This window comes from Protopterus annectens, chromosome 9.part0 (genome assembly GCF_019279795.1).
Source record: "Protopterus annectens isolate FY-2018-M chromosome 9.part0, PAN1.0, whole genome shotgun sequence".
Lineage (NCBI taxonomy): Eukaryota > Metazoa > Chordata > Ceratodontiformes > Protopteridae > Protopterus > Protopterus annectens.
Window position 1 is genome coordinate 259,575,209 of NC_056743.1, and position 26,703 is coordinate 259,601,911.

At 40.1% G+C, this 26,703-nt stretch overlaps 1 protein-coding gene across 1 annotated transcript in view; it reads left to right on the top strand.

Annotated features, from left to right (window-relative positions):
• Positions 1 to 26,703, top strand: part of NAT10 (N-acetyltransferase 10) — a 1,889,152-nt gene that overhangs the window by 1,438,081 nt on the left and 424,368 nt on the right. Inside the window, exon 21 of the mRNA XM_044082846.1 lies at positions 25,452 to 25,500. Coding sequence (XP_043938781.1) covers positions 25,452 to 25,500 — 49 coding nt within the window. The remainder of the gene's footprint in view (positions 1 to 25,451; positions 25,501 to 26,703) is intronic.

The following is a 26,703-nucleotide window of genomic DNA, read 5'->3' on the forward strand; positions in this document are numbered from 1 at the left end:
AACTGTACTTTCTTTGTGTTTCACTGTTGCAGTCATTACATTTGGGTAATCTGCTGCAGGTTGCCCTCAGTCGTCCTGAATAACAAAGTCTAAGGTCCTGTGTCGGTTGCTCTCTCCTCTTCCATGACGCCAGGTCGTTAGGGGTATGAAACTTGCAGCCGATGCCATTTTTTATTCAGTCTTTTCTTGCCACAGTCTCGGGCAGCAGTAGTTCACAAGTGCCGGGGCGGCCGACTGAAATTTTTTTCGTTCAGTTTCAGGAAATCAAGTCTCTAACCAAAAAGCCAGCAATTTGAGAAACTTTTTTTTTCTTTGCTCCTTACTGAGTGGGTAATCTGCTGGCAGGTTGCCCCTCAGCAATCTGAATAACAAAGTTCTGGGTCAGGTCTCGCTGCTCCCCTCTCCATGACGCCATAGGTCGGGCAGTAATGAAACTTGCTCGGCCATTCATTTTATTCTTCAGTCAGCAGAAGCAGCAAGCAGTTCAGCAGTCCGGTCGGCCGCCTGGGGCTTTTTTTCGTCCTCCCAGCTTGAACCAAGTTCTCAACCAAAGCTCAGTACCGCAAACTTTTTTTTTTATCAGATGTCATATGTCAGTAAAAGTTAATAATTGCATTACTTGTGGGAAGCAAATACCTCATAAGGATTTTCATTTGTACTGTATTCCTTGCCTAGGCCCACATCATAACATGCCTTGCTGTCGGTTTTGTGCTAGGGTAAACCAACGATTAAGCGTGCCTGTATATTTTGCTTCAAAATATTTTGGATCCAGATTAATTGTTCCGAAATGTCGCCTGTTAGCAATCCATCCGGGAGGTCATTTAATTGCCCTGAAATGTCGTCTGTTAGCAATCCGACTACCGGAGGTCACAAAAAAACGTAAAGAAAAAGACAGAGACCGTTGAGGTCCAAAACCGACGAAGCTTCTCCTAAGCCAGTTCGCCGATACTCAGTGAGGCGCTTTTGCAGCCCCTGATACCCACTACTTTTCTTCACCGAGCCTCTTCGAGACCCATGAAGAGAGCAGAAGTCCAGAATGATTCTCGGAGTATATTGAACCCTGGATGTCTCTCCCTTGACGGGTCCGTCGGTGCTTTCTGCTGAGCAGGCACTGGCTTCTGAGGGTGTTTTCAGGCCTCAACATTTTTACATAAAACCGATGTCAAGATCAAAAACAGTTTCTAAGTCTAAAAACTGACGATGATGAGTGTACTTGTGTCCCTCCTATGCCTAACAAACAGATGATCAAAATGACTGAGGACTTAATTACATTGATCAGGGGTTCCCAACCCCACCCCCACTAAGAGAAGCCGGGCAAGACACTGGTATGAATTTAATCCATCCATTTCCATTTCTTCTGATTCCTCTTCTGCGGGGAATGGGCTTTTTATTCCTCCCTATGCCTAGTAAGACACTGGCTATATATTTTGCGTATCACATTTCATTTCTCTCTATTTCTCTTTCTCTCAGGAATTGTAGGATGTGAGATTCAGATGCAGAAGAATCCATCTCATCTGCATCTCCTCCTGAGGATTATTCTTTTGGAGAAAACCACTTTACTTTAAAGGGAACATTTTCATTGGGACAGTCAGGATTTCTCTGAATCAAAAAAGAGGCTTAGGGATTTCCTTCTTCCTCAACATAGGCCTTTGGCTATACCTCCTATATTGGACATTGTTGATGTGTTTTTGGAATCAAGCATGCCTCCTGGTTCCCTACTTCCGGTTCCTAATAAGCCAGACAGATTGGTACTGTCTCTGGTGTGGTTCCTGACTGTTCAATCAAAATCCTGTTCCCCTGCTGATCCTGAAACTATCTCACAGGGTCCCAAAGGTGGAAAGGCCTCTACAGCCAAAAATCCTACCCCTGATGATAGGGTTCAGATAGATGGATAGATGGGAAGAAGGTTTATTTATAATGCAACCTTGGCACGGGGGCCCCGTACCCCTCTGATAGTTCCAGGGTGCTGTGCTGATGGGATGGGAAGGTTTTATACGTCTGCAACCTTGGCAATTAGGGCCGTAAACTGAGAGTTTCATATGCTTAAATATCAACAGCATGTTATGGGCTTATTGACACAAAAAATTATGTTGATTTCTGATTGTGTGGAAAATAAAGAATTACAGGAATTATTGCATGCAGGAGAACAGGTTGGAAAGCATACTTTAATGTGGGTTTTTGATTCCTGGCCTTCTTGCAGGGCAGGCACAGTTACTGGATCTGTGATTAGAAGACATGCCTGGCTCAAGGAGCAAAATCTGCCTGATCATGTTAAAGCTAAATTGTTGGATGCCCCTTTACAGCATGATACTCTGTTTGGTAACAAGGCAGAAGAAGTTTTAAAGAAAATGAAGACTAAGCTAGTTGGCAAATTGTAAAATATTTCCACACAAGGAGCTACCTGCAGATTTCAGCAGGCACTGGCCTACTAAAAATTGGTCCTTTCTCAGTCCAATAGAATAAATACAAGTCCAAAATCGCAGCGGCAAAAGATAAATAGAATCACATCAGGTGGCAGGTCAAAATAACAAGAGTGGCTCACTCCACACTCGAGGAAGAAAGGAAGCCCCGCAACAACCCAGTCTCAATGACTTCCCTCTACCATCACCAAGCACCACTCTTTTGGTGAGCCCCTTGGGGAAATTAGCACTCATGTCAAATTGCATTGGCAGTTAATGGCATGGGACAAGTGGGGAGTATGGGTACAGACTTTATTCTATTTTTCTACAATACTTGCTACTCCCAGATGGTTGACCAGATCTGCCACAAAATCAGTGGGCAGAGGCTCAGAAACAAGTTAAGTTCCTCATGGAGATGGGAGCTATTCAGCCAGAACCAGAACAGGAAAAAGGACAAGGTGTTTATTCAAGGCTGTTCCTGGTACTATAATGCATGGCGCCCTCCTGGTACCCAGAAAAGATAATGCATGGCGCCAATACTGGACTTATCGATTTTGAACACTTAACATGGACATTCCAAAATTCAAAATGCTGACTTTACAACAGCTACTGCCTGTGCTGGGCAGGAACGCTTGGTTAGTGACTTTTCTTTCACTTCAATACCTGCATATCCAATAAAATAATATGGGCAGAGATACCTCACTCTCAAGCAGGGGTTTTGCATTACCAATTCTCTGCGCTGCTTTTGGCTTTATCTATTACGCCCTGGGTCTACTGCTTTAGCGCCACCAGTAGCCCAGAATGCATTTTTTGAAGCAAAGAAATTATCAAATGCCTCCTTGCCTAGATGACTGTCTCATTCAAGCAGAGAACAAGGACATTCTTCAATATCTGGCGTTTGTAAAAAGAAAAAGCTTTTAAGCTTAAAGTTTGTAAAAGCTTTTAAGGCCTCCCAGAAGATCCAACTCCCCTGCATGGACTCAATTTTTGTGCTGGAAAAACTCACCCTGCCTCCTTTGAACCAGCAGCTACTGCAGGATATAACATTTTATCTTGAAAAAAGCAAATTCTTTTGGCAATCACTTCAGCAAGAAGGGTTTCAGAACTACAGGCTCTCATGGCTGAGCCTTTTTTTTTTACATTTACGGACAGGGTGTGTCCCTCAGGAATCAATCCATCTTTTATACCTAAGGTGGTATCCAGTATGGCCCCAAAAACATTCACCACCTGCCAACATTTACCCAAAATCCACAGAAATAAAGGGGATTCATCATTCATTTCTGGACATGAACAGACAACTAAGATTCTACTTAAACAGGACCAAGTCTCTAAGAAGTCTGAGTCACTACTACTGACATTTGCTTCTTCAGATCAGAGAGGAAGGCTATATCAAAGCAGACTATTTCTAAGTGGATAAGCCACTGCATTTCGTTCTGTTACTTGCACCATGGTAAAGCCCTGCCCCGCCCAAGGGAATCAGGTCACATTCCACCAGGGCTGCCTCTACCTCAGCAGCCTTTTTCAGAGGAGTTCCAACCAAAGGCATTCTAGAAGCTGCTACATGGAGCTCTGTGCATACCTTCACAAAGCATTATTCGCCTCTCTTATCCAAATCCAGGGCAGGCTTTGCCACTGCAGTTCTGTAGGGCCTTATTGCCACCCCTAATGCTATTTAGTTCCATCCTCCCATCCATAGCTTTGGGATTCTACCCAAATGTAATGACTGCAACAGTGAAACATGAAGAACATAGTACAGTTGTGTACACTTGTAGATGTTTGAGTGTATTCACTGTTGCAGTCCAGGTTACCCACCCGCCCATCCCCCTTTTCTATAACTTCTCTTTTCTTCACTATATTCTGCAGCCTTTGTGGTGTGTGTGCTTTTAGATGAAGGTAAAGTTTATGTTGCTAAAATTGTATTCATTTATATTGCTGTTTAGTTATATATATTTTTGCTCCCCATTTAGGGGGCACCTGACATCTAGGGCAAGAAAAACTGAATAAAATGGCATTGGCTGCATGTTTTACACCCCCTGATGTCCTGACATCATGGAAGAGGCGTCAGCAACCGATGCAGGATCCAAGACTTTGTTATTCAGGCCGACTGAGTGCAACCTGCCAGCAGATTAACCAAATGTAATGACTGCAACAGTGAATACACTCGAACATCTACATTTATGGTAAGTGTACACAACTGTACTTTCTTTGTATTTCACTGTTACAGTCATCACACTTGGGTTGTCCTGCCAGTCCTCAGTTGGCCCAAATACCAGAGGCTTAGTATTTCTGCGTCGGTTGCTGTTGCTCCAGGACTGATGTCAGTGGTATAAAAACAGGCAGCTGACGCCATTACATCAGTCTTTCTTGCCGAGGAGCCCAAAGCAGCAGCAGTTCGCATGAGTGCCGGTCGGCTGATACCAGAGTTTTTTGTTTCTGAAATTGAAGTTGAAAGTCTTCTAAAGCGAAGTACCCCATTGGGGATCCTTTTTTTTTGTTTTAACCAATGTCAGAAAAAGTTAACAATTGTCTCGCCTATGGAAAGCAAATACCACACTGATACTTCCATTCTTACTGCGTCACCTGTTTAGGCCTAGACCATGACGTCCCTTGTTGCCAGTTTTGTGCTTTGTTCAATGCCCAAACTGTTCATTGTCGGGCCCTTATTGTAGCTAAATACTTTCGTTCTCGATCTCCATATTCCAGAATGGCTTCTGTAAGCCATCCGACTACATGTCTTCCAAAAAAAGTAAGGATAAAGACAGAGACAGACCGCACAGGTCCAAAACTGCCGACGACGCTTCCATTAAGTTAGTTGCCAGTTCGCTGGTATGCAGTGAGGTGCTTTTGCAGCCCCTGATGCCCGCATCGATGGATTCTCAGGCCGCTACCAAGACCCGTTCGGAGTCCGGTATGCCGCGAGAGACTTCTTTGACTACGGAACCTACGGATGTCTCTGCCTTGGATGGGTCCAGAGCCGCTGTGCAGGCACCGGCTTCTGAGGAAGTTCTTTGCACTACCGATAGTCGAGTGACACCAGCTGCTACTTTTGCATCTTCATTTCTTTCTAAAACTACCAAGTTTCTAAGGCCCTGTGTATGAGCTACACCTAGAAAACAGACGACCCAAACTCACGTGCCTGCTTCCTTGCCACAATCTCACATGCTTAAAATGGCGGAAGACCTTATCGTGCTGATTAGGGGCAGCCAGCCTTCTCCTGCTAAAAGAAAGAGAGACTTGTCCCCCTGCACCTTTATCTGACCAAGAGTCAGACTTTGACGTTTCTTTTTTTTTTCAAAAAACTTTTTATTGAATATAAAATTTAGAGATACAGACAAACATCAACAACAAAATAACCAAACTGCATGATGTATCATATGAATTAAAAAGTACTGTTGTAGGTAAAACCTTAGAGGAATGTTACATACATGCAGTAACTATAAACAATATGTACATATGTTAACCAAAGGCAAAACAGAGTAAGTATAAATATAATTAAGAGTAGGTGTAGTTATGCAAAAAAGACAACTAAGAATCTCCTCAGATATGTTAATCCATTAATCAGTATTTATGATAAACAAGACTTTTTCTATGACTTTGTTAGTTTGAGCCTTCTTGGGGCTTTTGACTAATATTTTCTGTGCTGAAATATATGTAAAGCTAAATTCTTAAAGTTGTTCCATTAGTTTAGTGCGGTCAAGCCAGTTTTGTGTGATGTAAAGTTTTATGAGGGAACATATGAACTATTACTTGTGTATCTAGTTTAGATAAATGAGTATTAGATATGTGAAGTAACGCTAGTTCCCAAGATAAGGTGGATTTGTGATATCCTATCTTTTGCAAACGCACTTTTTAAAGAGGTCCAAAGTTTGTGTGAGTGATAGCAAGACCATAGAACATGTAAAAGATCAGCGTTTGGAAAGAGCAACAGGAGCATGAAGCAGATTTGCTAGGATTAAATTTATTTAATTTAGAGGGAGTATAGTACAGCGTTATTAATCATTAATTGGGTGTAAAAGCTTCTTAAAGGGAGAGTAGTCCAACGTATTCTTGATAGCTGTGAGTTTCTGATTTTGGATAATTGAAAGATTATGTTTGTCCCAATATTTAGAAAAAAGGCAATCTGATTCATGAATTATTTGTGTAAAAAGATTATATGATTTAGATAACATTTTCTCTGGAAGATTTAAAGTCTGTATCACTTTTTCAACATTTATGATATCTAGTTTGTCTGTCTTAATATGGGCAAATTTATCAGTGATTAATTCTCTCAATTGTCTTAAGATAGAAGTATATTTAATATTTGCTTTAAAAATTTTACGTATATTAGTGAGGGTTTCATCTTTGTATTGCATCAGTTCCCAAACATTAAGATCTTTAATAAGAGGGAAGTTTGAGAGATTGATAGGCACATTATTTAATCTAATATTAGGATTTAAATGAAGAGGTTGTAGTAGCTGGAAGTCCTTGTCCTTAATATTAATGAGTTAGTTTCGGAAAGGAAAGGAATTAACTTTTTGTTTTAGAGATTTAGAATTTTTAGATTATTAATAGAATCCATGGAGAGAAAAGGAGAGTGGATGGATTAATATTTTTGTTAAAATGACTGGTACCACAATTTGGTCCAGTTTAGGATTTATAAGTCTCTTAAAATCAGTTGGAGAGATATTTTATTTAAGTTTATTTGTAGAAATAATAAGATATAGTAAAGATAAAAATTAGGAAGGCTTAGGCCACCTTTTATTTTAGGAGAGATTAGCTTGGTGTATGCAATCCTAACAGATTTGGGAAACCAATAAATCTGGCTAATTCTTTATTAATTTTGGAAAATAAAGACTTAGGGATTAATTGGTCTGAGGAATTGAATTGAAATAAGACTCTGGGAAGTATATTCATTTTAACTATCATCGCACTTTAGATAAAAAGTGATAGATAATATACTTATCTATTTAAAAAAAACACATTATTAATGACCAGATGTTATTCAATTATTTCTGAAATGTGGAAAGACCATTATGTTGAACTTGAATCCCCAATCATTAGATAGCATGTGTAATTTGGAAAGAAGAGTCTGGAATAAATATGATTTATGGGCTTGTGGGTTTATAGGAAAATATGTGTTTTTGTGAGTTAATCTTATATCCAGAACTTGAGAATATATGAATAGGGGAGTTAATCAATTTAACCAGATCTGTACGGGTGTTTGGAAGTATATTACCAGATCATCCATAAAACAGAAAAATATACATTGGTGTTATAAATCCTGGGTATCCTGTGAGAGGTGTTTTGTGTTGTGTACAGAAGCACGGTTCCATATACAAATTAAAGAGAAAGGGGATAGAGGACATCCTTGCCTTGTACTTGTACTATCATTTGAGATCTTTATAGGGATATTTCTGTTACCGTATAGGAGTAAAAAGATCCTTATACAGGATTTTAGGATTTTAATCAATGTTGGGTATATGAAAACAGGCCATAAACAAAAGGAAACCCATACAACTCTGTCAAGTTTTCGACGACTGGCAATCAGAGTATATGCAATGGATTCTATCTGTTTTAGTGAATTGTGGTGAGAGATTCTAGTATTGTATGAGAGATTCTAGTGTCAATCTTTATAGGTTTGGATATATTTTCTGTTATGTATGGAAGTAAAAAGGAATCATATACAGAGTTTTTAGTAAATCTATATAAGTGTTGGGTATATGAAAACAGGCCATAGTTTGAAAAATCCCACTTTAGCTCACAACCAAGAAGCCAGTAAAATTAGAACATATAATGGATTCTTATCTGTTTTAATTAATTGTATGAGAGATTCTAGTGTCAAGAGTATTATCCCATACATGTCTATGAGACATAAAACCTGCTTGGTCAGAAGAAATTAAAGATGGTAAGACCTTTTAAGTCTGTTTGCAAGTAAAGAGGCTAGAAATTAAAGATGGTAAAGGACCTTTTTAGTCATTTTACCCAGAAATGCAGGAGGCTAAAATTAAAGATGGTAAGATCTTTAAGTCTGGTTTGCAAGTGTGAGGCTAGAATTTAAAGATGGTAAGACCTTTTTAAGTCTGTTTGCAAGTAAAGAGGCTAAATTTTATATCAGTGTTAATTAAGGAAATCGGCCTATAATTATCAGGATCCATTTATCTTTATTTTCAAAATTAGGATGGACTTTGAGGTATTCAATGTAGATCTGAAATGCCATTTTATTCTTAATAATAGTTAAAGGTTTTTGAGAAAGAAAGGTATAAAACAGTTTATGAGTTTTAAAAAATTCAGATGTAAAAGCCATCTGGGCCTGGGGATTTTACTAGATTTTTAATCTGTCAATAGCTTCTATTTTCTCTTGAAAACTTAATGGTGCGAAAGTATATTCTTTTTTGTTGTTCACTCAGTTTTAGGGAATTTAATAGAAGTTAAAAAACTGTCAGAACATTTGCTTATTCAAGGGCGTTTCCTTTAAGAGTATAAATCTGAAAACAAAGACATGAAGAGTTGCAAGATTTCCAAATCAGTATTAAATAACCTATTTTTGTATTGTATGGGTGGTATTTTTGGGAAGAGTTTGGTTATTTTTAATTTATTCTCGCTAAAACTCTGGGAGGAACTTGTGCCCATTTCAGGGCTGGATAGCTAAAAGTCTTTGTTCAACTATAGAGGAATTATGCATTGTAGTAAACATAATTCTTTTGGAATCTAACAAATGTGGTAGAAGTGGGATTCAGCATTTTAGTCTGTATTGACTTTCCAAGTTTGAATTTTTTAGTTTTAGTAAGATTTTTATTTCTATATTGTTTTTAAGAAATGAAGCCTTCAAATTAGCATGCCTCTGAGGTTTGCTTTACAAAGGCGTATTGTATATCATATGGAATATTAAGACTTGTCCCAGAATTAAATAAACTTCCCTAATAATGTCAGTAATTAATTTATAGAATATGAATTTAGGAATTATTATTTAAGCGTCAATTATTATATGTATCTGTGTGGTATATTTGGTCAAATCAAGTCAAGATATTCTAGAATGGTCTAGAAAAGAATCTAGGTTCTATGGAATAATCAATTTCAATTGTGAGAGTTGGAAATAAGGAAAAATTGGCCTTGACTATGAATTATAACATTTAGAATAGATGCGATATAAATATATTTTCTATCAAAATACAGCTTTACACAGGAGAAAGGGTCTATAAATTCCAAATCTAACATCAATTCTTCCCAGGCTATAGATGCTTGGAGATTATATGAGGCATTCACTAAATGCGGTCATTATCAGGGTTAATAATAGCATTCCAGTCTCCTCCCACACAATAATGTAATGGTCTTTAAAAGAGGATAAATGTTATATATCTGTAAAAGAAAAAAATGTGTTGATTGTTTACAGGGACCATAAGATTAAAAAAACAGTGGTTTATCTAAATCCTGAAGATGAGAGGTAAAGTAGCACCATCTTCCATTTATATCACTAATTCCCACTTCCTAAAAATGGAGCCTTGTTTTTGAGGTATTCCAATGTAGATCTGAAAATACCATTTATTCTTATGTAGTTGTGTTTTTTTGAGGAAAAGGTATAAGAGCAGTTTTTTTATGAGTTTTAAAAAATTCAGGATGTAAAACCATTCGGGGCTCTGGGACTACTATAGACGAATTCGTCAACAGCTTTCTTGACCTCTTGAAAACTGTTTAATGGTGCCAAAGCATATTCTTTTTGTGTTCACCAGTTTAGGAAATTTAATAGAGTTAAAACTGTCCATGGTTGCTTATTATTCATGAAGCGCCTTTAGAGAGTAAACTATGTCATCAAAGATAATAATGAAGAGTTGCAAGATAAATCAGTATTAAACAACCTATTTTTTGTATTATTTGGGTGGCATTAAAGAGTTTGGTTATTTTTAATTATTCTCAAAATTTGAGGAATTCTAGCCTGAGGGAAATGGATAGCTAAAAGTCTTTGTTCCTACTATAGAGATTATGTTGGTAAGAGTAAATATTAAATTCTTTTGGAAACTCTTTTTGGTTGGTAAGAAGTGAAGTGAAGTATTTAGTCTTAGCATTTAGTCCAAAGTGACTTTTTTTAGTTTTGTGTTTTTATTTTTTATTTCTATATTGTTTTAAGAAATGAAGTTTATTAATTAGCATGCTCTCTGAGGTTTGCTTCACAAGACGCCCATTGTATATCATATGGAATATCTGCTTGTCCAAATTGAAAATAAGCTCCCTAATAATGTCAGTAATTAATTTAATAATATCAGAATTTAAGAGAGATTATTTACCAGCCAAACAATTATTATATAAAGGTTCATGTGGTATATTGAGATCCAAATCAAGTCTAAGGGACATTCTAGAATGGTCTGAAAAGAATCTAGGTCTTTTCCCAGGAATAATCAAGGTTCAAATTGTGAGAGAGAGTTGAAATAAAGGGGAAAGTCCAACTTTATCTGTATGAATTATAATACTAGAAATAGCACGATAAATATATTTAACGATATAATAACTTGCACAGGGAGAAAGTGGGCCCATAAGATTCAAATCTAACATCAATTCTTCCAGAGCCATATAGATGCTTGAGATGATATGAGATTAACCTACTAGTAATGGGTCAGTATCAGGCTAATAATAGCATCCCAGTTCCTCCCACACAATAATGTAATGGTCTTTAAAAAGAGGATAAATGTTATATATCTGTAAGAAAAATGTGTTGATTTGTTACAGGAATCCAAAAGATTAAAAAATAAGTGAAGGATCTAAACTTGAAGATGAGAGGCAAAGTATACCCATCTTCCATTTATACTTCATAATTCCTCATATTCCCATCTTAAATGGAGCCTTGAAAATTGTTTTTGATTACAATAGCCACCCCCTTGAGTTAGAACTGGCCAGCAGCAGTTATTATTGGCCCATTCTTTTTTATTTTTTTTCTTTTATTTCTTTAATCTTCCTGAATTGTAGAAGCAAATGAGTTTCTTTGTAAACCAGAAAGCAAATATTATTTTGAGATTTATAAACCAGATGAAAAAGAAAAAATTAGGGATCTCTTATCTTTGTTATGTATCCCTCTTACATTCCATGAATCAATACACAAAGTCATTATACTAGATATCTAAAAGTAACCAAATAAGTAATGGGTAATTAATATTAACAATGTGTTGCAGAAAGATTGAAATCAAAGTCTTGTTAATATATATCCACCTACTATTTAAGCATCTCTAAAATATTATTATATTTAGCACTCCATATTTCTTCCCCCAACCCGGTGCCTACCCACCCACCCCTTATTAGAGAGAAATATACAGTTGAATTAAATGTCTGTTATTGGTTAACAAAATAAGCAAACTAACTAGATTAAATCTAAAAAGTCCTAAAAGGACTAACAGTATGTATAAACAAACTATACATATATACAAAATACTGAAAACAAGACGACAATCATAATCAGGGCCTGTAATACTAATAATACACTACTCCCATATAGTCTATGAAGAATTAAATATTTTATTAAGCACGCTTTGCTAAGAGCAGGTGTTGTATGTAGTAGCTAATGAAATTACTAAAATGTTGAGTTTAATAAGTAATTAAATAAATAAGGTTCTAAGTTCAATATACATCATAGCATGTATCTTAATGAATTATATGAGTGTTTAACATATCTTATATTACATATTTACTGTATCGTATTATACATATTGAGAAACTATGCATATGATTATTTAAACAGAAGTTAACTCATCTATAAGCTCATTCCTTGAGAAACTGTCACGAGTTCAAATAAAGAGTTTACAATTATGTTATATAACCCATCTAATCAAATACATTACCCAAAAAGGCTAATGTTATTACAATAAGATATATCATAAAATGTAGTCCGTAATAGATATTTTGTTGTAGCTACATTCTTGGAAGAAAAAAAGTCACAGCAGATGTTTGATGTTGTAATTATCAAAGCAGAGAAAGCAGAAACACAGCTTCAAAACTGAAACTGTGTGATGATGTCCTATCTGCACTATGCCTCTATCATTGGCATATATCAATAATATCTTGAACAACAACTCAAAATATATATATATGCCTGCCTCATCACTGCCCGGTCTAGAAGACTATTAGAAAGCAAATAATGTTTTTACATATTCCCGGTTGTGCGAATGGTATCAAAATTATCGTTCGAACAACAAATCCCAAGAACCCATCTTCGTGTTTGTCTCTTTCTTTTCCTTAGGTTATATATAGCGGACAAAGGGATCTAACTGTCTTATGAGTGAGACAAAAAGAAAACATTTTGTCGCCAACCTCCACAACACTTGTATTAAACTGATGTATAGAAGAATAATAAAGTACAGCTCAGTCATGAATGTTTATCAAGGTTCCATAAAACATTTGAGGCTATGACCAAGCAACACTAGCGAGTAATAGGTTGCTTAAAGTGTAGGTGTCTAAAATAGTCAAATGGATGGAATATTATTTACGTATTTAACTATTCCAGTAGGCACTTTTTCAAACAATTTTATAAAGATATCTTTAGCTTCTTGCAAGTACTTACTTGATATCTCTATCATTATATGTGGGCATGAGAAGCAGTGTTTGGATAAGAACCCAATATTTTCTTTTAATTAAATCAGAACAGTAGGGTGCTAGTTTTTGTCTGTTTGCTTTAATCAGTGAAGGTAAATCTTGTGAAATGACAGTCTATGCTGATTCCACATAAATGTGTTTTGTTTTGGCTGCTGTCAGTATTCTTACTGTGCATCTTGAAAATTCAGGATTTTAGTGTATATAATCCTAGGCATCGAGGCATCTTTGAGATCGAGACCGAGCTCTATGTGCTCTCTCTAGAACTAAACCTCAGACTTGCCATCTAGATTTAGAAGTGCTAAGAAAATCTGTTTAACAGTTTTAGTAAATCGTGGCTATCATAGATTCTGGCGATCCTCTTATTATTATGTTATTTGACTTCTTCTTTCAAGGTCTAACTTGTTTTATCTTGAATTTTCTTGGCAATCTTTCAGTTATGAGAGAACTCTTTGGCACATAAATTCCTTCCAGACTATCTAACCTCATTCAAAGTGTGATTCCTTCAGACTATCTAACCTTTCAAAGGTTATGTTTAGGGATTTACCAAAGTCAGTGAGTTGGTCAGCAAAGCTTTTAATGCGGCAGTATGTAGGTTCTAAGGCTTGTTTTATCTTCAAGGTGAAAGTTTGGTTCATTTTTTCTTTTCTTCTTTTTGAATTTTTCCTTGTTTATTTGTTCTTGGTGAGCCTGTCATCATCAGGCAAAAGCAATGTGGAAAATTTAGCCTTTGTGGCCTGCTCGTGGGTTTACTGGCCTGAGTATTTAAAATGAAGATGTTAGTTAATGCTAACAGGATATTAACAGTCCAGTTTTATGCTAGCCTTATTTGAAGGCCAAATGAAGATCGTTTCTGCTAATGTTTAAAATTCTCTTTATTTTTAAAAGAGAGTCCAGTTTTAAGCCGTTAGCATATCTTCTAAGCAAACTGTGTAGACACCTTTATCTACTATTTTAAAATTAGAGATAGGCTGACATATGATATAGGGTACCCCCAGAAATTAGAGACTTTGACGTTTCTTATTATGAAGACATGCCCTTATCTGCTTATGAGGATTCAGATGCAGAGGAATCCATTCCTTCTGCCTCTCCTCCAGAGGAATTTTCTTTTGGTGAAACCCTACATAAGTTGAGAGAGCACTTCCACTGGGAATGCCAGGATTACCCTCAGTCCAAAAAGAGACTCGGGGAATTTTTAGATTTACCTCAGCACAGGCCCTTAGCTATATCCCCTGTCCTGGATGTTGTAGATGATGTTTTTATGGAATCCAGTCTAACCCTGGTACTTTACCTCCTGCTCCCAGGAAACTTGACCGGTATTAGTCCCTGACTTGCACAAATTTCTTATCAAGAATCCTACTGCTGACCCAGAGGTAATCTCCCAAGGGCCTAAAGGAGTAAAAGCAACTACAGCTAAAAATCCCATCCCCTCGGACAGGGATTATCGAGCCTTAGACAGATGGGGTAAAAAAGTATGTACTTATGCAACTCTTGCCATCAGAGCATTAAATTGTCAGTTCCACACCCTGAAATACCAGCTACATACCATGGAACTCATTAAACAAAAAATATCTACCTTCCCTGACTGTGCAGAAAATATAGACTTACAGGAACTTATGCATTCTGCAAGCCAAATCAGTAAGCATACCCTTCAATGTGGGTTTGACGCCCTTGAAGCGTCCTGCAAGGCAGCATTCACAGGTTCTGTACTTTGAAGGCATGCTTGGCTTAAGGAACAGACCTTGCCAGATCATGACAAATCAAAATTATTGGATGCACCTCTTAACAAAGACAATCTGGCACCAAAGCAGAAGAGGTTTTAAAAAAGATGGAAGAAAAAGCTAAATCTATGCATACAGTTAAAGACCTCTTGCAAGTTCAGCCTCAAAGATTCAGTAGACATTGTCCCTCAAAACATTGGTCCTTTCCTGCCCCCTCAAGGCCACTTCAGACAAGACCTAGGGATAACAGACCTCCCATGCAGCAGTCTCAGGGTATGCAGAGGTCTAAACAATGGAGTGCCTCCACTTCTAAACTAGGGAGTGCTAAGCCACCCCCTTATGGAAAGTATTCCCAATGACTCCTCCTGTCATCTCTGTCCATCTGTCCGTGCCACTGGGAGGAAAACTTACCTACCATGCAGAAAACTGGGCCTTCATCACCAACGACTGATGAATCCTCAACATAGTGTCCCAGAGATACAGATTTTATTTCCACACCTTGCTAACCCCAAAGGGATTCCCAGATCTTCCTCCAAACCAGTGGGCAGAGGCACAAAATAAAGTTCATTCCCTGCTCTCCATGAGGGCAATTCAGCCTGTCGCTGCAGATCAGATAGGACAAGGGTTCTGTTCCAGGCTTTTTCTAGTACCCAGAAAAGAGGGCACCTGGCGCACAATCTTAGATCTATCTATTCTAAACACCTTCGTGGTGGTACCAAAATTCAAAATGCTTACACTGCAGCAGCTTCTCCATGTGCTGTCCAGAGATGCCTGGTTAGCCACGCTAGACCTCGGAGACCTATCTGCATATCCCAATCAGAGATTCTTGCAGGAAATATCTAAGTTTCAGGGCAGGATCTATGCATTATCAGTTCTCTGCACTTCTCTATGGCTTATCCACTGCTCCCAGAGTTTCACAAAATGCCTGGCTCCAGCCATTGCTTATTGAAGACAAACAATGTTCAAATTACCCTTACTTGGACGACTGCCTGATTCAGGCAGACAGTCAGGAAAAGCTGTTACAGCACCTGCCATTTGTAAAGGACCTACTAACCTCGCTGGGGTACACTATCAACGAAAAGAAATCCAAACTTGTCCCCAGTCAGAAAATTGTATTCCTGGGAGCAAACCTGGACATGGCATCCCAGATGGCATTTCTAACTCCAGAAAAACAAGCCTTGACAGGCTACTTCTCTCAACTGGTCACTAGAACCCAGTTATCCGCAAAGAAAAGCCTGCAAGCTCTATGGTTCATGGCCTCCTGCATTCTACTAATTCCATATGCCAGACTGCATATGAAGAAACTTCAGTGGTACCTAAAAAGCCTTTGGTGTCAACATTCACAGGACCTGGAAACTATTATACCTATGATACCCTGTCTAAGGAAAAATTTTCTTTGGTGGGCAGCAGCCTGCAACCACAACAAGGGACTTAGGTTTTCACAACCCCACGCCACCCAGACCCTAACCACAGACGCATCAGACTATGCCTGGGGTGCTCACCTGGATGGCAGGTGCATTCAGGGCCATTGGTGCCTAAACCAGATTCATCTGCACATCAACTAAAAAGAGTTGCTAGCTGTTCAGCATGCTCTGACAGCTTTCAGTCTTCTGCTGTCTCCGGGGCCTCTACTTATCAAAACCGACAATACCAGAGTAATATGTGGTACATCAACAAGCAGGAGGGAACCCACTCCTACCCTCTCTACAGACTAGCCATGACTCTTTGGAACATGGCCTCAGCCATGCATATTCATCTGCAAGCTCAATTCCTGCCAGGCAACCAACACTCTGTGGCAGACAACCTAAGCAGAAATCTCCTAGATCCACACGACTGGCAGTTAAACCACGACACCTTCAACCTTGTCACCCAAAAATGGGGTACCCCAAAGGTGGACCTATTTGCCTCCCCCTACAACCACCAACTCAACAAATTCTGCACCAAGGAACCTCACAGCAAGGCCTGGAAAGTGGATGCCCTATCCTTCCAGTAGGCAAACCTCTCAAGCTATGTATTTCCCCCTCTACGTCTTCTGACCAGAGTATTACTCAAAATAAGGGAGGAAAGACCAAGGACAATTCTGATTGCCCCAGACTGGCCATGCTAACAATGGTACCCACCTCTGTACAGTCTGTCCCTGTTGCCTCCATGGCACCTACCCCAGATTCCAACTCTCTTGACTCAGCAGGAGGGAGAGTTCTTGCATCCACAGTTGCAGACACTGAACCTAGCAGCCTGGCTTATTCCTTGACTTCTCCTCCAGTGGCCACCCTAAGCAAACAAGTCCTGGATGTACGTGAAGCCAGAAGACCCAGTACTAGAAAATCCTATGCTGACAAGTGGAAAAGGTATTATTCCTGGATCCAGACTAAAGGAGCTGACCCAGCACAGCCCTCCTTACCTCTCATCCTGGATTACATAGCAGAAATACTCCACAGGGGCCTATCCTTCTCTTCCATTAAAATTCATGCCTCTGCCATCTTTGCACATTACAGCATTGAGCCACCTCTCTTCTCACACCCACTCATCAGACAATTCCTGAGAGGGGCTAACAACTTAAGGCCACCAAGGAGAGCCCCTACTCCTTGGGACTTTAACTTTGTGTTGGAAAACCTCCCGCTCCCACCCTTTGAGCCTGCAGCTTCAGCAGAGTTAAAATTCCTCTCTTGAAAAACAGCCTTGCTTCTGGCCATCACTTCAGCTAGAAGAGTGTCTGAGTTACAAGCACTTACGACTGTGGAACCTTTCATTATTTTTAATGCTGACAGGGTCTCCCTCAGGACTAACCCAAATTTCATGCCTAAGGTGGTGTGTCCAGTGTGGCTCTCAACCAATCTATTTATTTGCCCACATTTTTCCCTAAACCTCAAAGTAAGGGGGAAAGGATCCCGCACTCTTTAGATGTGCACAGACAGCTCAGATTCTACCTGGATAGAACTAAGCCCTTTAGGAAATCTTCCCAGTTACTAGTAAGCTTTGCACCAGGGGCAGAGGGCAAAGCCATATCAAAACATCCCATCTCCAAATGGATAGCACACTGCATCCATTTCTGTTGCAAACACCATGGGAAACCACCCCCACTAGGGATCAGAACACATTCAACTAGGGCAACTTTAACTTCTACAGCCTTTCTCAGAGGAGTCCCTACCAGGGTCATCCTAGAAGCTGTTCATACCTTCACCAAGCATCACCACCTGCCTATCTTTTCAAAATCCAGGGCAGGGTTTGCAACTGCAGTCTTGCAGGACATACTAGCCAGCCCCATCTCTTCTTGACTGCCTCCACCAGATCCTCAGCTTTTGGAATCAACCCAAGTGTGATGACTGCAGCAGTGAAATACAAAGAACATAGTACAGTTGTGTACACTTACCATAAATGTAGATGTTCGAGTGTATTCACTGTTGCAGTCCTCATTTCCCACCCTCCAGCCCCCTTGTCTCTTTCTTGCTCTCTCTCTCTCTCTCTTACTTATCCTTACAGGGCCATTGGTATTTTCTTTCTACTGGTGGTGTTTTTTCCACCATAACTTAGCTCCCTTTTGGGGTCTCCTGACATTTGGGGCAAGAAAAACTGATGTAATGATGTTGGCTGCCTGTTTTTATACCACTGACAACCTGACGTCAGTCCTGGAGCAACAGCAACCGACGCAGAAATGCTAAGCCTCTGGTATTTGGGCCGACTGAGGGTTACCCCTGGCAGGGTAACCCAAGTGTGATGTCTGCAACAGTGAATACACTCTAACATTTACATTTATGGTAAGTGTACACAACTGTACTTTCTTCAAGCAGTTTATATCCCATCTGCAGAAAATGTGATGGCAGATTTATTGAGTAGGACCCATGACCCTGTTTCATGAATGGATGCTGAACAGGGACATGTTTCTGGACCAGGTCCGTCAATGGGGTATCCCAGATGTGGATCTCTTCACCTCCCCCATGAACAGACAGCTCCCGACCTTCTGCTCCAGGATACCTCACCCAGAGGCTTGGAAGGTGGATACTCTCGATTTCCTGGAAGGGGGTATATGCCTATGCATTCTCCCCATTCCCTCTCATACAGAGTGTCTTGCTGAAAATTCAGAAGGAACAGCCTCAAATTTTGCTGGTGACTCCATGTTGGCTAAGGCAGAACTGGTTCCCTCTTCTATTTCACCTAGCCAAAATGGACCTACTCACACAGGGCAAGGGAACACTCCTACACACCCAGTTGTCCACTCTGAACCTCACACTCTGGGTGATAGGGTGCTTATTCCCTTCAAACACCTGTACTCAGAGGACGTGATCTTAATCTCGATCTATGACTAAAAAAAAATGACACCCAGGCCACATGCTCAGGCCCCTTATGTCTAAAAAAAAAACAAATGATAAAAATGGCTGAAGATCTAATAACTCTAATCAGGGGTAGTCACCCCCCCAAGAGGCCTAGGGCTGAGCTTGATTATGATTCTTCTGATCAGGATTCTGTTTCTTCTGGCTCTTCTGATGACTTGGATTTGTCCTTGCCTACTTATGAGGATTCTGATGCAGAGGATTCTATTCCCCTTTGCTTCCCCTCCTGAGGATTTTTCTTTTGGGGAAACCTTGCATACTTTAAGGGAGCATTTTCACTGGGAAAGCCAGGAATTTTCTAATTCAAAAAGAGGCTTAGGGATTTCTTTATTCTACCTCAGCTTAGGCCTTTGGCTATTCCTCCTGTACTAGACATTGTTGATGTTTTCTCGGAATCCAGTTTGGCCCCTGATTCCCTGCCTCCTGCTCCTAGTAAACCTGACAGATACTACAGAGTTTCAGAGTCCCACAAGTTCCTTTTCAAAAATCCTATTGCAGATCCAGAGACTATTTCTCAGGGGCCCAAGGGCATTAAGGCTTCTACTGCTAAAAATCCTGCCCCTTCTGATAGAGACTCCAAGGCGCTGGATAGATGGGGTAAAAAGGTTTATACTTCAGCAACCTTGGCAATCATAGCTTTAAACTGCCAGTTTCATATGTTAAAATATCAGCAACATGTCATTGGACTTCCTAAACAGAAAATGATGTTGATTCCTGACTGTGTGGAAAGTAAAGATGTACAGGACTTAATGCATTCTGCTGAACAAGTTGGAAAACATACTTTGCAATGTGGTTTTGATTCTTTAGAGGCCTCTTGCAGGGCTGCTGTTACTGGGTCTGTGCTTAGAAGGCTTGCTTGGCTTAAGGAGCAATCTTTACCTGGTCATGTTAAAGCTAAATTGTTGGATGCTCCTTTAAATCAGGACCGCTTGTTTGGCAACAAGGCTGAAGAAGTTCTTAAAAAGATGGAAGATAAAGCTAAGTCTATGCAAACTGTTAAAGATTATTTACAAGTGCAGCCTCCTAGATTTAGTGAGCACTGGCCTACTAAGAATTGATCCTTTCCAGTCCCTTCCAGGTCTTCTCAAGCCAAACCCAGCCACAGCAAAAACCCCAGGTTTCAGTCCCAGGGGACACTCAGAACTAAGCAGTGTGGGGCCTCTACTTTCAAATCTGGGAATAACAAGACACCCCCCCCCTATGGTAAACAGTCTCAATGACTTCCTTTTAAAGTTTCCAAGCACTTATCTTCTGACCGCCCCTTTGAGGGGAAAGATTGCTCTTCATGCCAAGAACTGGGAACTCATAACCCAGGACAAATGGGTTTTAAATATAGTGTCCCAGGGATACAGATTTCATTTCCACACGTTGCCAGCACCAAACGGGCAGCCGGACCTGCCCCCAAATCAGTGGGCAGAGTCTCAAAAACAAGTACTTTTTTGCATGGGGGCTATTCAACTGGTACCAGAAGAGGAAAAGGAACAAGGTTTCTACTCCAGACTTTTCCTGGTACCCAGAAAAGGCAAATCATGGCGTCCAATCCTGGACCTGTCTACTCTAAACACCTTTCTGGAGATTCCAAAATTCAAGATGCTGACTCTTCACCAATTACTTCCTACGCTAGGGAAAGGCGCCTGGTTGGCAACACTAGATTTAAAAGAAGTATACCTGCACATCACAATCAGGGAATCTTGCAGAAGATACCTACGCTTCAAAGCAGGCTACACACATTATCAATTCTCTGCACTGCCCTTTGGCTTGTCTACTGCGCCCAGGGTATTCACAAAGTGCCTGGCTCCAGTTATTGCATTTATAAGGTAAAGAAGTATTCAAATATACCCATACCTGGACGATTGTCTAATTCAGGCAGAAAGCCGGTGAATGCTTTTGAATCATCTGGCATTTGTAAAAAGGGTTCTAACCATAAACGAAAAGAAATCACAACTGGTACCCTGTCAACAAATTGCATTCATGGGAGCAAGCTTGTCTACAACTTCCCAGATGGCTTACCTCACGCCAAAAAAGCAAAATCATTTGATAACCTATTTCAAACAAGTGGCCACAAAAACCCTGCTATCTGCAAGACAAATACTGCAAGCTTTGGAGTTCATGGCCACCTGCATTCTTCTAATTCCATATGCAAGACTGCATATGTGGAAACTACAGTGGTATCTAAAAAACCTATGGAGTCAACGTTCTCATAGCCTAGAAACAATGATGCCCATCATACCTTGCCTACACCTAGAGTTCCTCTGGTGGGCAGAGGCCTGCCACCAAAGTAAAGGACTATCATTCACACTAACCCCTGCCACCCAAACCCTAACAACAGATGCATCAGACTGTGCATGGGGGGCTCACCTGGCAGGGAAGTGCATTCAGGGTAAATGGAACCCTAGTCAAATGCACCTATATATCAATCAAAAAAAAATGTTAGCTGTACAGAATGCTCTGACAGCCTTCAAGGACTACATTCTTCCAGGACAACTAATGGTAAAGACTGACAACACCACGGTTATGTGGTACGTAAACAAGCAGGGGGGGTACACATTCCTACCCCCTCTGCAGACTAGCCATGGCATTGTGGAACACAGCCTTGAGCTACCAAGTGTACCTACAAGCTCAGTTCCTGCCAGGAAAATTTAATACACTGGCAGATGGACTAAGCAGAACCCTCACTGGAATCAAGGATTTTCAACATGTTGACAAGCGAATGGGGGAGCCCAGACAGACCTATTTGCCTCCCCCAGAACTACCAATTGGACAAGTTTTGCACAAGGACTCCCCACAAACAGCCTGGAAAGTGGATGCTCTGTCCTTCAGCTGGAAAAACCTATCAGTCTACGCCTTCCCTCCGCTGCCTCTGCTCTCCAAAATTCTACTAAAAGTCAAACAGGACAAACCAAGGATGATTTTTGATTGTTCCAGACTGGCCGCACCAACACTGGTGTACCCCCTCCTGCGCAGTGTGTTGCAGTTACCTCCATGGCATCTGCCTCAGACCTCTTCCCTGCTGTCTCAGCAGGAGAACCAATCTGTCCATTTGCCAACCTTCTTTCCCAATCCTCAAAATAAAGGGGAAAGGATCCTGCACTCTTCAGACTTGCACAAGACGGCTCAGATTCTACCTTGACAGGACTAACCCCTTCAGAAAATCTGACCAGCTACTACTCAGCTTTGCACCTGGGGCAGAGGGCAAGGTCATATCTAAACAAACTATTTCCAAATGGATAGCACACTGTATCCATTTCTGTTACAAACACAATGGGAAACCAACCCCTCAATGGGTCAGAACACATTCCACCAAGGCAAACCTGTACCTCTACAACATTCCTCAGGAGAGTCCCTACCAGGGACATTCTGGAAGCTGGTACCTGGAGTTCTGTTCATACCTTCACCAAGCATTACCACCTGCCTGTCTTTTCCAAATCCAGGGCAGGATTTGCTACAGCAGTCCTGCAGGGCATACTAGCCAGCCCCATCTCTTCTTGACTGCCTCCACCCATTTTTCAGTTTTGGGAATCAACCCAAGTGTGATGACTGCAACAGTGAAACACAAAGAACATAGTACAGTTGTGTACATAAATGTAGATGTTCGAGTGTATTCACTGTTGCAGTCCTGGTTTCCCACTCTCCAGCCCCCATCACTCTCTCTCTCTACTCCTCTAAATGTATTACTCAACCCTTACAGGGCTACTGGTATTTACTTTTTACTGGTGGTGTTTTTTCCACCATAACTTAGCTCCCTTGTTGGGGGCTCCTAACATTTGGGACAAGAAAAACTGATGTAATGGCATCAGCTGCCTGTTTTTATACCCCTGACGACCTGATATCAGTCCTGGAGAGACAGCAACTGACGGCTGAAATACTAATTTGGGCTGACTGAGTGCTACCTGCAGGCAGATAACCCAAGTGTGACGACTGCAACAGTGAATACACTCGAACATCTACATTTATGGTAAGTGTACACAACTGTACTTTATGATAAGTTCTTACACAACAATACTATCTCCATGTTTAACCAACATGGATAAGTGCTTTCTTCGTCGTCTTTTGTGGGAAGTTCTTTTAAAATCCTTGAAATGGATGCTGTGTTGTTCATTGGCTTTTGAATTTCATCTCTTGCAAAATGTTTTTCCTGGTGGCCATCACCTCAGTTTTACAGGAAAGCCAAAACTTCGAGTTCTCACTTGCAGGAAGCCATGTCTGCTCTTTAACAAGGATCATGTACCCATAGGAGCAGCCCACAGTTCACATTTCATTCCAAAATAGTATCAGACTTCTTCTGAAACCAGTCCGTTAATCTTTGTTTACCTTGTGGGTGCTGAAACTTGGGGGGGGGGGTCACACTTTGGAGGTATACTGTTGCTAGGTCAGGTTTTTATTTATTTATTGCATTTGTTAACTGGGAAAGTCCACTGGGCCTAGAAAGAGCCCATTTTCAGTGGAGACCCGGGAAGAAAAGCTCTACAAAGTTACATACAATGAAGTTATTAAAAAGATGCAGATTGATACAAATACAGGGTATAAAGTAGTATCATAATCATTGTAAGATAAATTAATGACTGGTGTACATACAATCAAGCATTAGTGGCAAATACTAAAATAGACTTTTGTACTATACTCAATAGAATTGAGGATGAATTCATGAATTTATGAAGGTTGGATTGCCTGTTTGTCTCATTTTCTGTGGATACAGAAGAAATGGCAGTTGGTGAGCATACCCTTTCCAAGTGTATACAAACTGCAGTATCTTTTTCCATAGTGGGGCATATTACTCACTGGAAAATAGGCATTTCAAAGGCCATTCCCCCCAGGGCTTGGCTGTTTCTAGTGCTGTCTTCAAAAATGTCTCCATTACAGGCATTTGTGCTACAGCCTGTTAGTTATCGATTCACACTTTTTTTTCTGTCATTGTTGCTTGGCCTGTGATTTCAGGAGTCACACCTCCTTTGGTACCTCTATTTCTGGACTGTACCTTCTGAAGTGTTCTTTTTGTCTGACTGTCTCATACTGCTCCCTCTCCACTTAGCCCCTGCTGACATCCAATGTCTTATTCTTGCTGGCGTTTGTCTTGACCTGAATACCTTAGCAGTGACTTACTGAATCATCTTTCTCTGCAGCTTTTACTTAGTGGAACTTTTAATTTCAAGGAGGGTTGAGCCTGGACAGCTGACCTAGGTCATAAGGGTCTGAGGAATGAGGACTGGGTGAGTACTGGGAGCCATCATACTGCAGATGGCCAGTCTTGTCCTTAACCTCAAAAGCTGTATGCAGTGGCATCAACACACCGGGCGCGCGCACACACACACACACACACACACACACACACACACACACACACACACTGGATATCTGCCACTCACCATTTCAACTGTGGGTAGCCAGTGAAGTGCCTCATCTTTGTTTGCATCACTTATGGATAGGAGAATTGGCTCTTGGCTGGTTCATTATTATTTTTAGTTAGCTAGTTCATTTTATTCTGTTGACCCTGATTGTTCCTTAACTCAAGACAGCATGGATACCTTGCGTGTCCATCACAGGGCCAGGTCTTTGAGCTGTCTTTTAGCTTGTCACATTCTGGGTGAATTTATTGCTTTAACTTAAGCTCAGTTGCAGGTGTTCTAAGGAGTGTTCATATGTGTTAGTTGTACCAGATTATCAGTGGATCTTTGATATTTCAAGGAATCTTCCTGGATGGGTTGCAAATACTTACATCTCCCTTCACTTTGCTAGTTCCTCCGTCCAACTGCTGCTGTTGGAGTTCCTGTAAGTTACGCAAGTACAGCATTTTTTTTCCTTTTTTATTTGAATGAAGTCATTAAGTGGTTGGAGCAAACTGGTGACCTGAAGAATTAAGAGAAATCTCCTTGTGTAGAATATGATGTTGCAGCATGTACTGCTATAAGTAACCTGACCCCCTGAGTGAGAAAGCTTCAAAGGGGGGGGGGGGAGTACAATTCAAGAGCAACATTGGATAAACCCCTTAAGAATGGTCTCTTATAGGTCATCTGGTACTGCAAGAGCTTACCTGTTATTTCAGGTTTCCTTTAAGCTTCCCTCTCCACACTATATTGTAATTGCAGTTCGTGCATTATGCCCCATTTTCCACATGTTTTTCTGATTTTATTACATATCCGCCATAAACAGATGTGTACAGGTTTACTCTTCAGTGCATGCCTTGTCTCTGGTTTTGTTTGTGCTTCTGTACTTTGCTGTGTTTGCCTGTAAACAGTTATGACTGAATCTGAAAAAAAAGTTAGGTCTCACTTAACATGGTGTCTGAACATCGAATTTGGTAAACAGTGAATGACTCCTCTTCAAGTGATATGTGCTTCTCTGTCAAAGGCATATTTTCAGAAGTCATACCTTTACTTCCTGCAGTAAATTTGAATTTTCCGCTGAAAAATGTGTCATACCAATTAATGTTATTAATTATTTTCTTTACTTTGTTCCAGATTTTGGAAGCGAGCAGGATACGTTCCTGTCTATCTAAGGCAAACTCCAGTAAGTTCTTTTTTCTTGCTAAAGTACTGATGAAACGGACAGATTGTGTACTTTGCTAAAGGTCGTCTTGGATAGTTAACTGATCATAGTAGTATCCTGATTCTGCCATGTGTTAAGATCATAAAGGAGAAATCTCTTCTTGCTTTTAACAAAAATGTGCTTTTTAATGTTCTGAAGACATTCTTCTTTCGAGACAGGTTTTATAACAGGATGCCTTTAGTTGCATTACACCAGACTGTAGCTGCAGGAACTAACAACTTCAGTGAGATGAATATTTGCTTATTAAATGTGTGTTTCATTTTTATCCATATAGCTTTCTATTTTTTGTTAACCTGATTAGTCCCACTAGGCCATTGACCTCTCTTCAGGAGAGACCTGAAGCGGTATTCATACTGACTAGAGGAGATTTAGTCAAGACTGGGGAAATTCCCTTCAATGAGTACTATGGTATGTTTGACATCACAAGCACTACGACCTTCTCAGGCAGATGTGCTTGCTAAAATCAACAGGCTAGACCCAGCTTGAGCCTCTGTTATACCTCTTGAGTGCCTTCTTCTGTAAGGTGGCCTTTATGATGTGTTGCTGGGGTACTGAATTTTGGCAGCAACTCAAATACCTTGACGTGCAACATTTTACTAAATCTGGGAGGACCTGCTGGATAGCCATTCATACCCATTTAGCCCAACTGGGCTTCTCTAGATCAGTATATTTGAAATTCTAGTCAGACCTGGAGAGTTTGAGTTTGCATTGTGCCTGGAAAGACAGAAATGTGTGTGCGATGTTATACATGTGCATTTCTTGATGTGATGTGATAGATGCAGATTGCGGGCAAATAATTCTGCAGATTAAGGAAACATAAATTAAAATGTTTTTTGTGCTTTTCTTTAAAAGTTCAAGATGTTTTGCAAGGCAGTCATAGCTACTAGGCAGTCCTTATTTGTTCAGACTATCTTGCCAACATGTGGTGCTCAATAAGAAGTTTTCAGCACCTTTGAGTCATTGTCTAGAAGTCCATCTATCATAATTTCAGGACTTTAAGGGGCTGAGCATTCTTTTGTTGATACCTTGTTACTAAATGAAAACTCAGGCAGTTACTTTGTCAGTGAATTGATATACACATATATTTTAGTACAAATTTTGCAATATGGATGTTTTATTATGCTGCTGTACACTACAAATTTTAACCATAGTTAAAGCTCTATA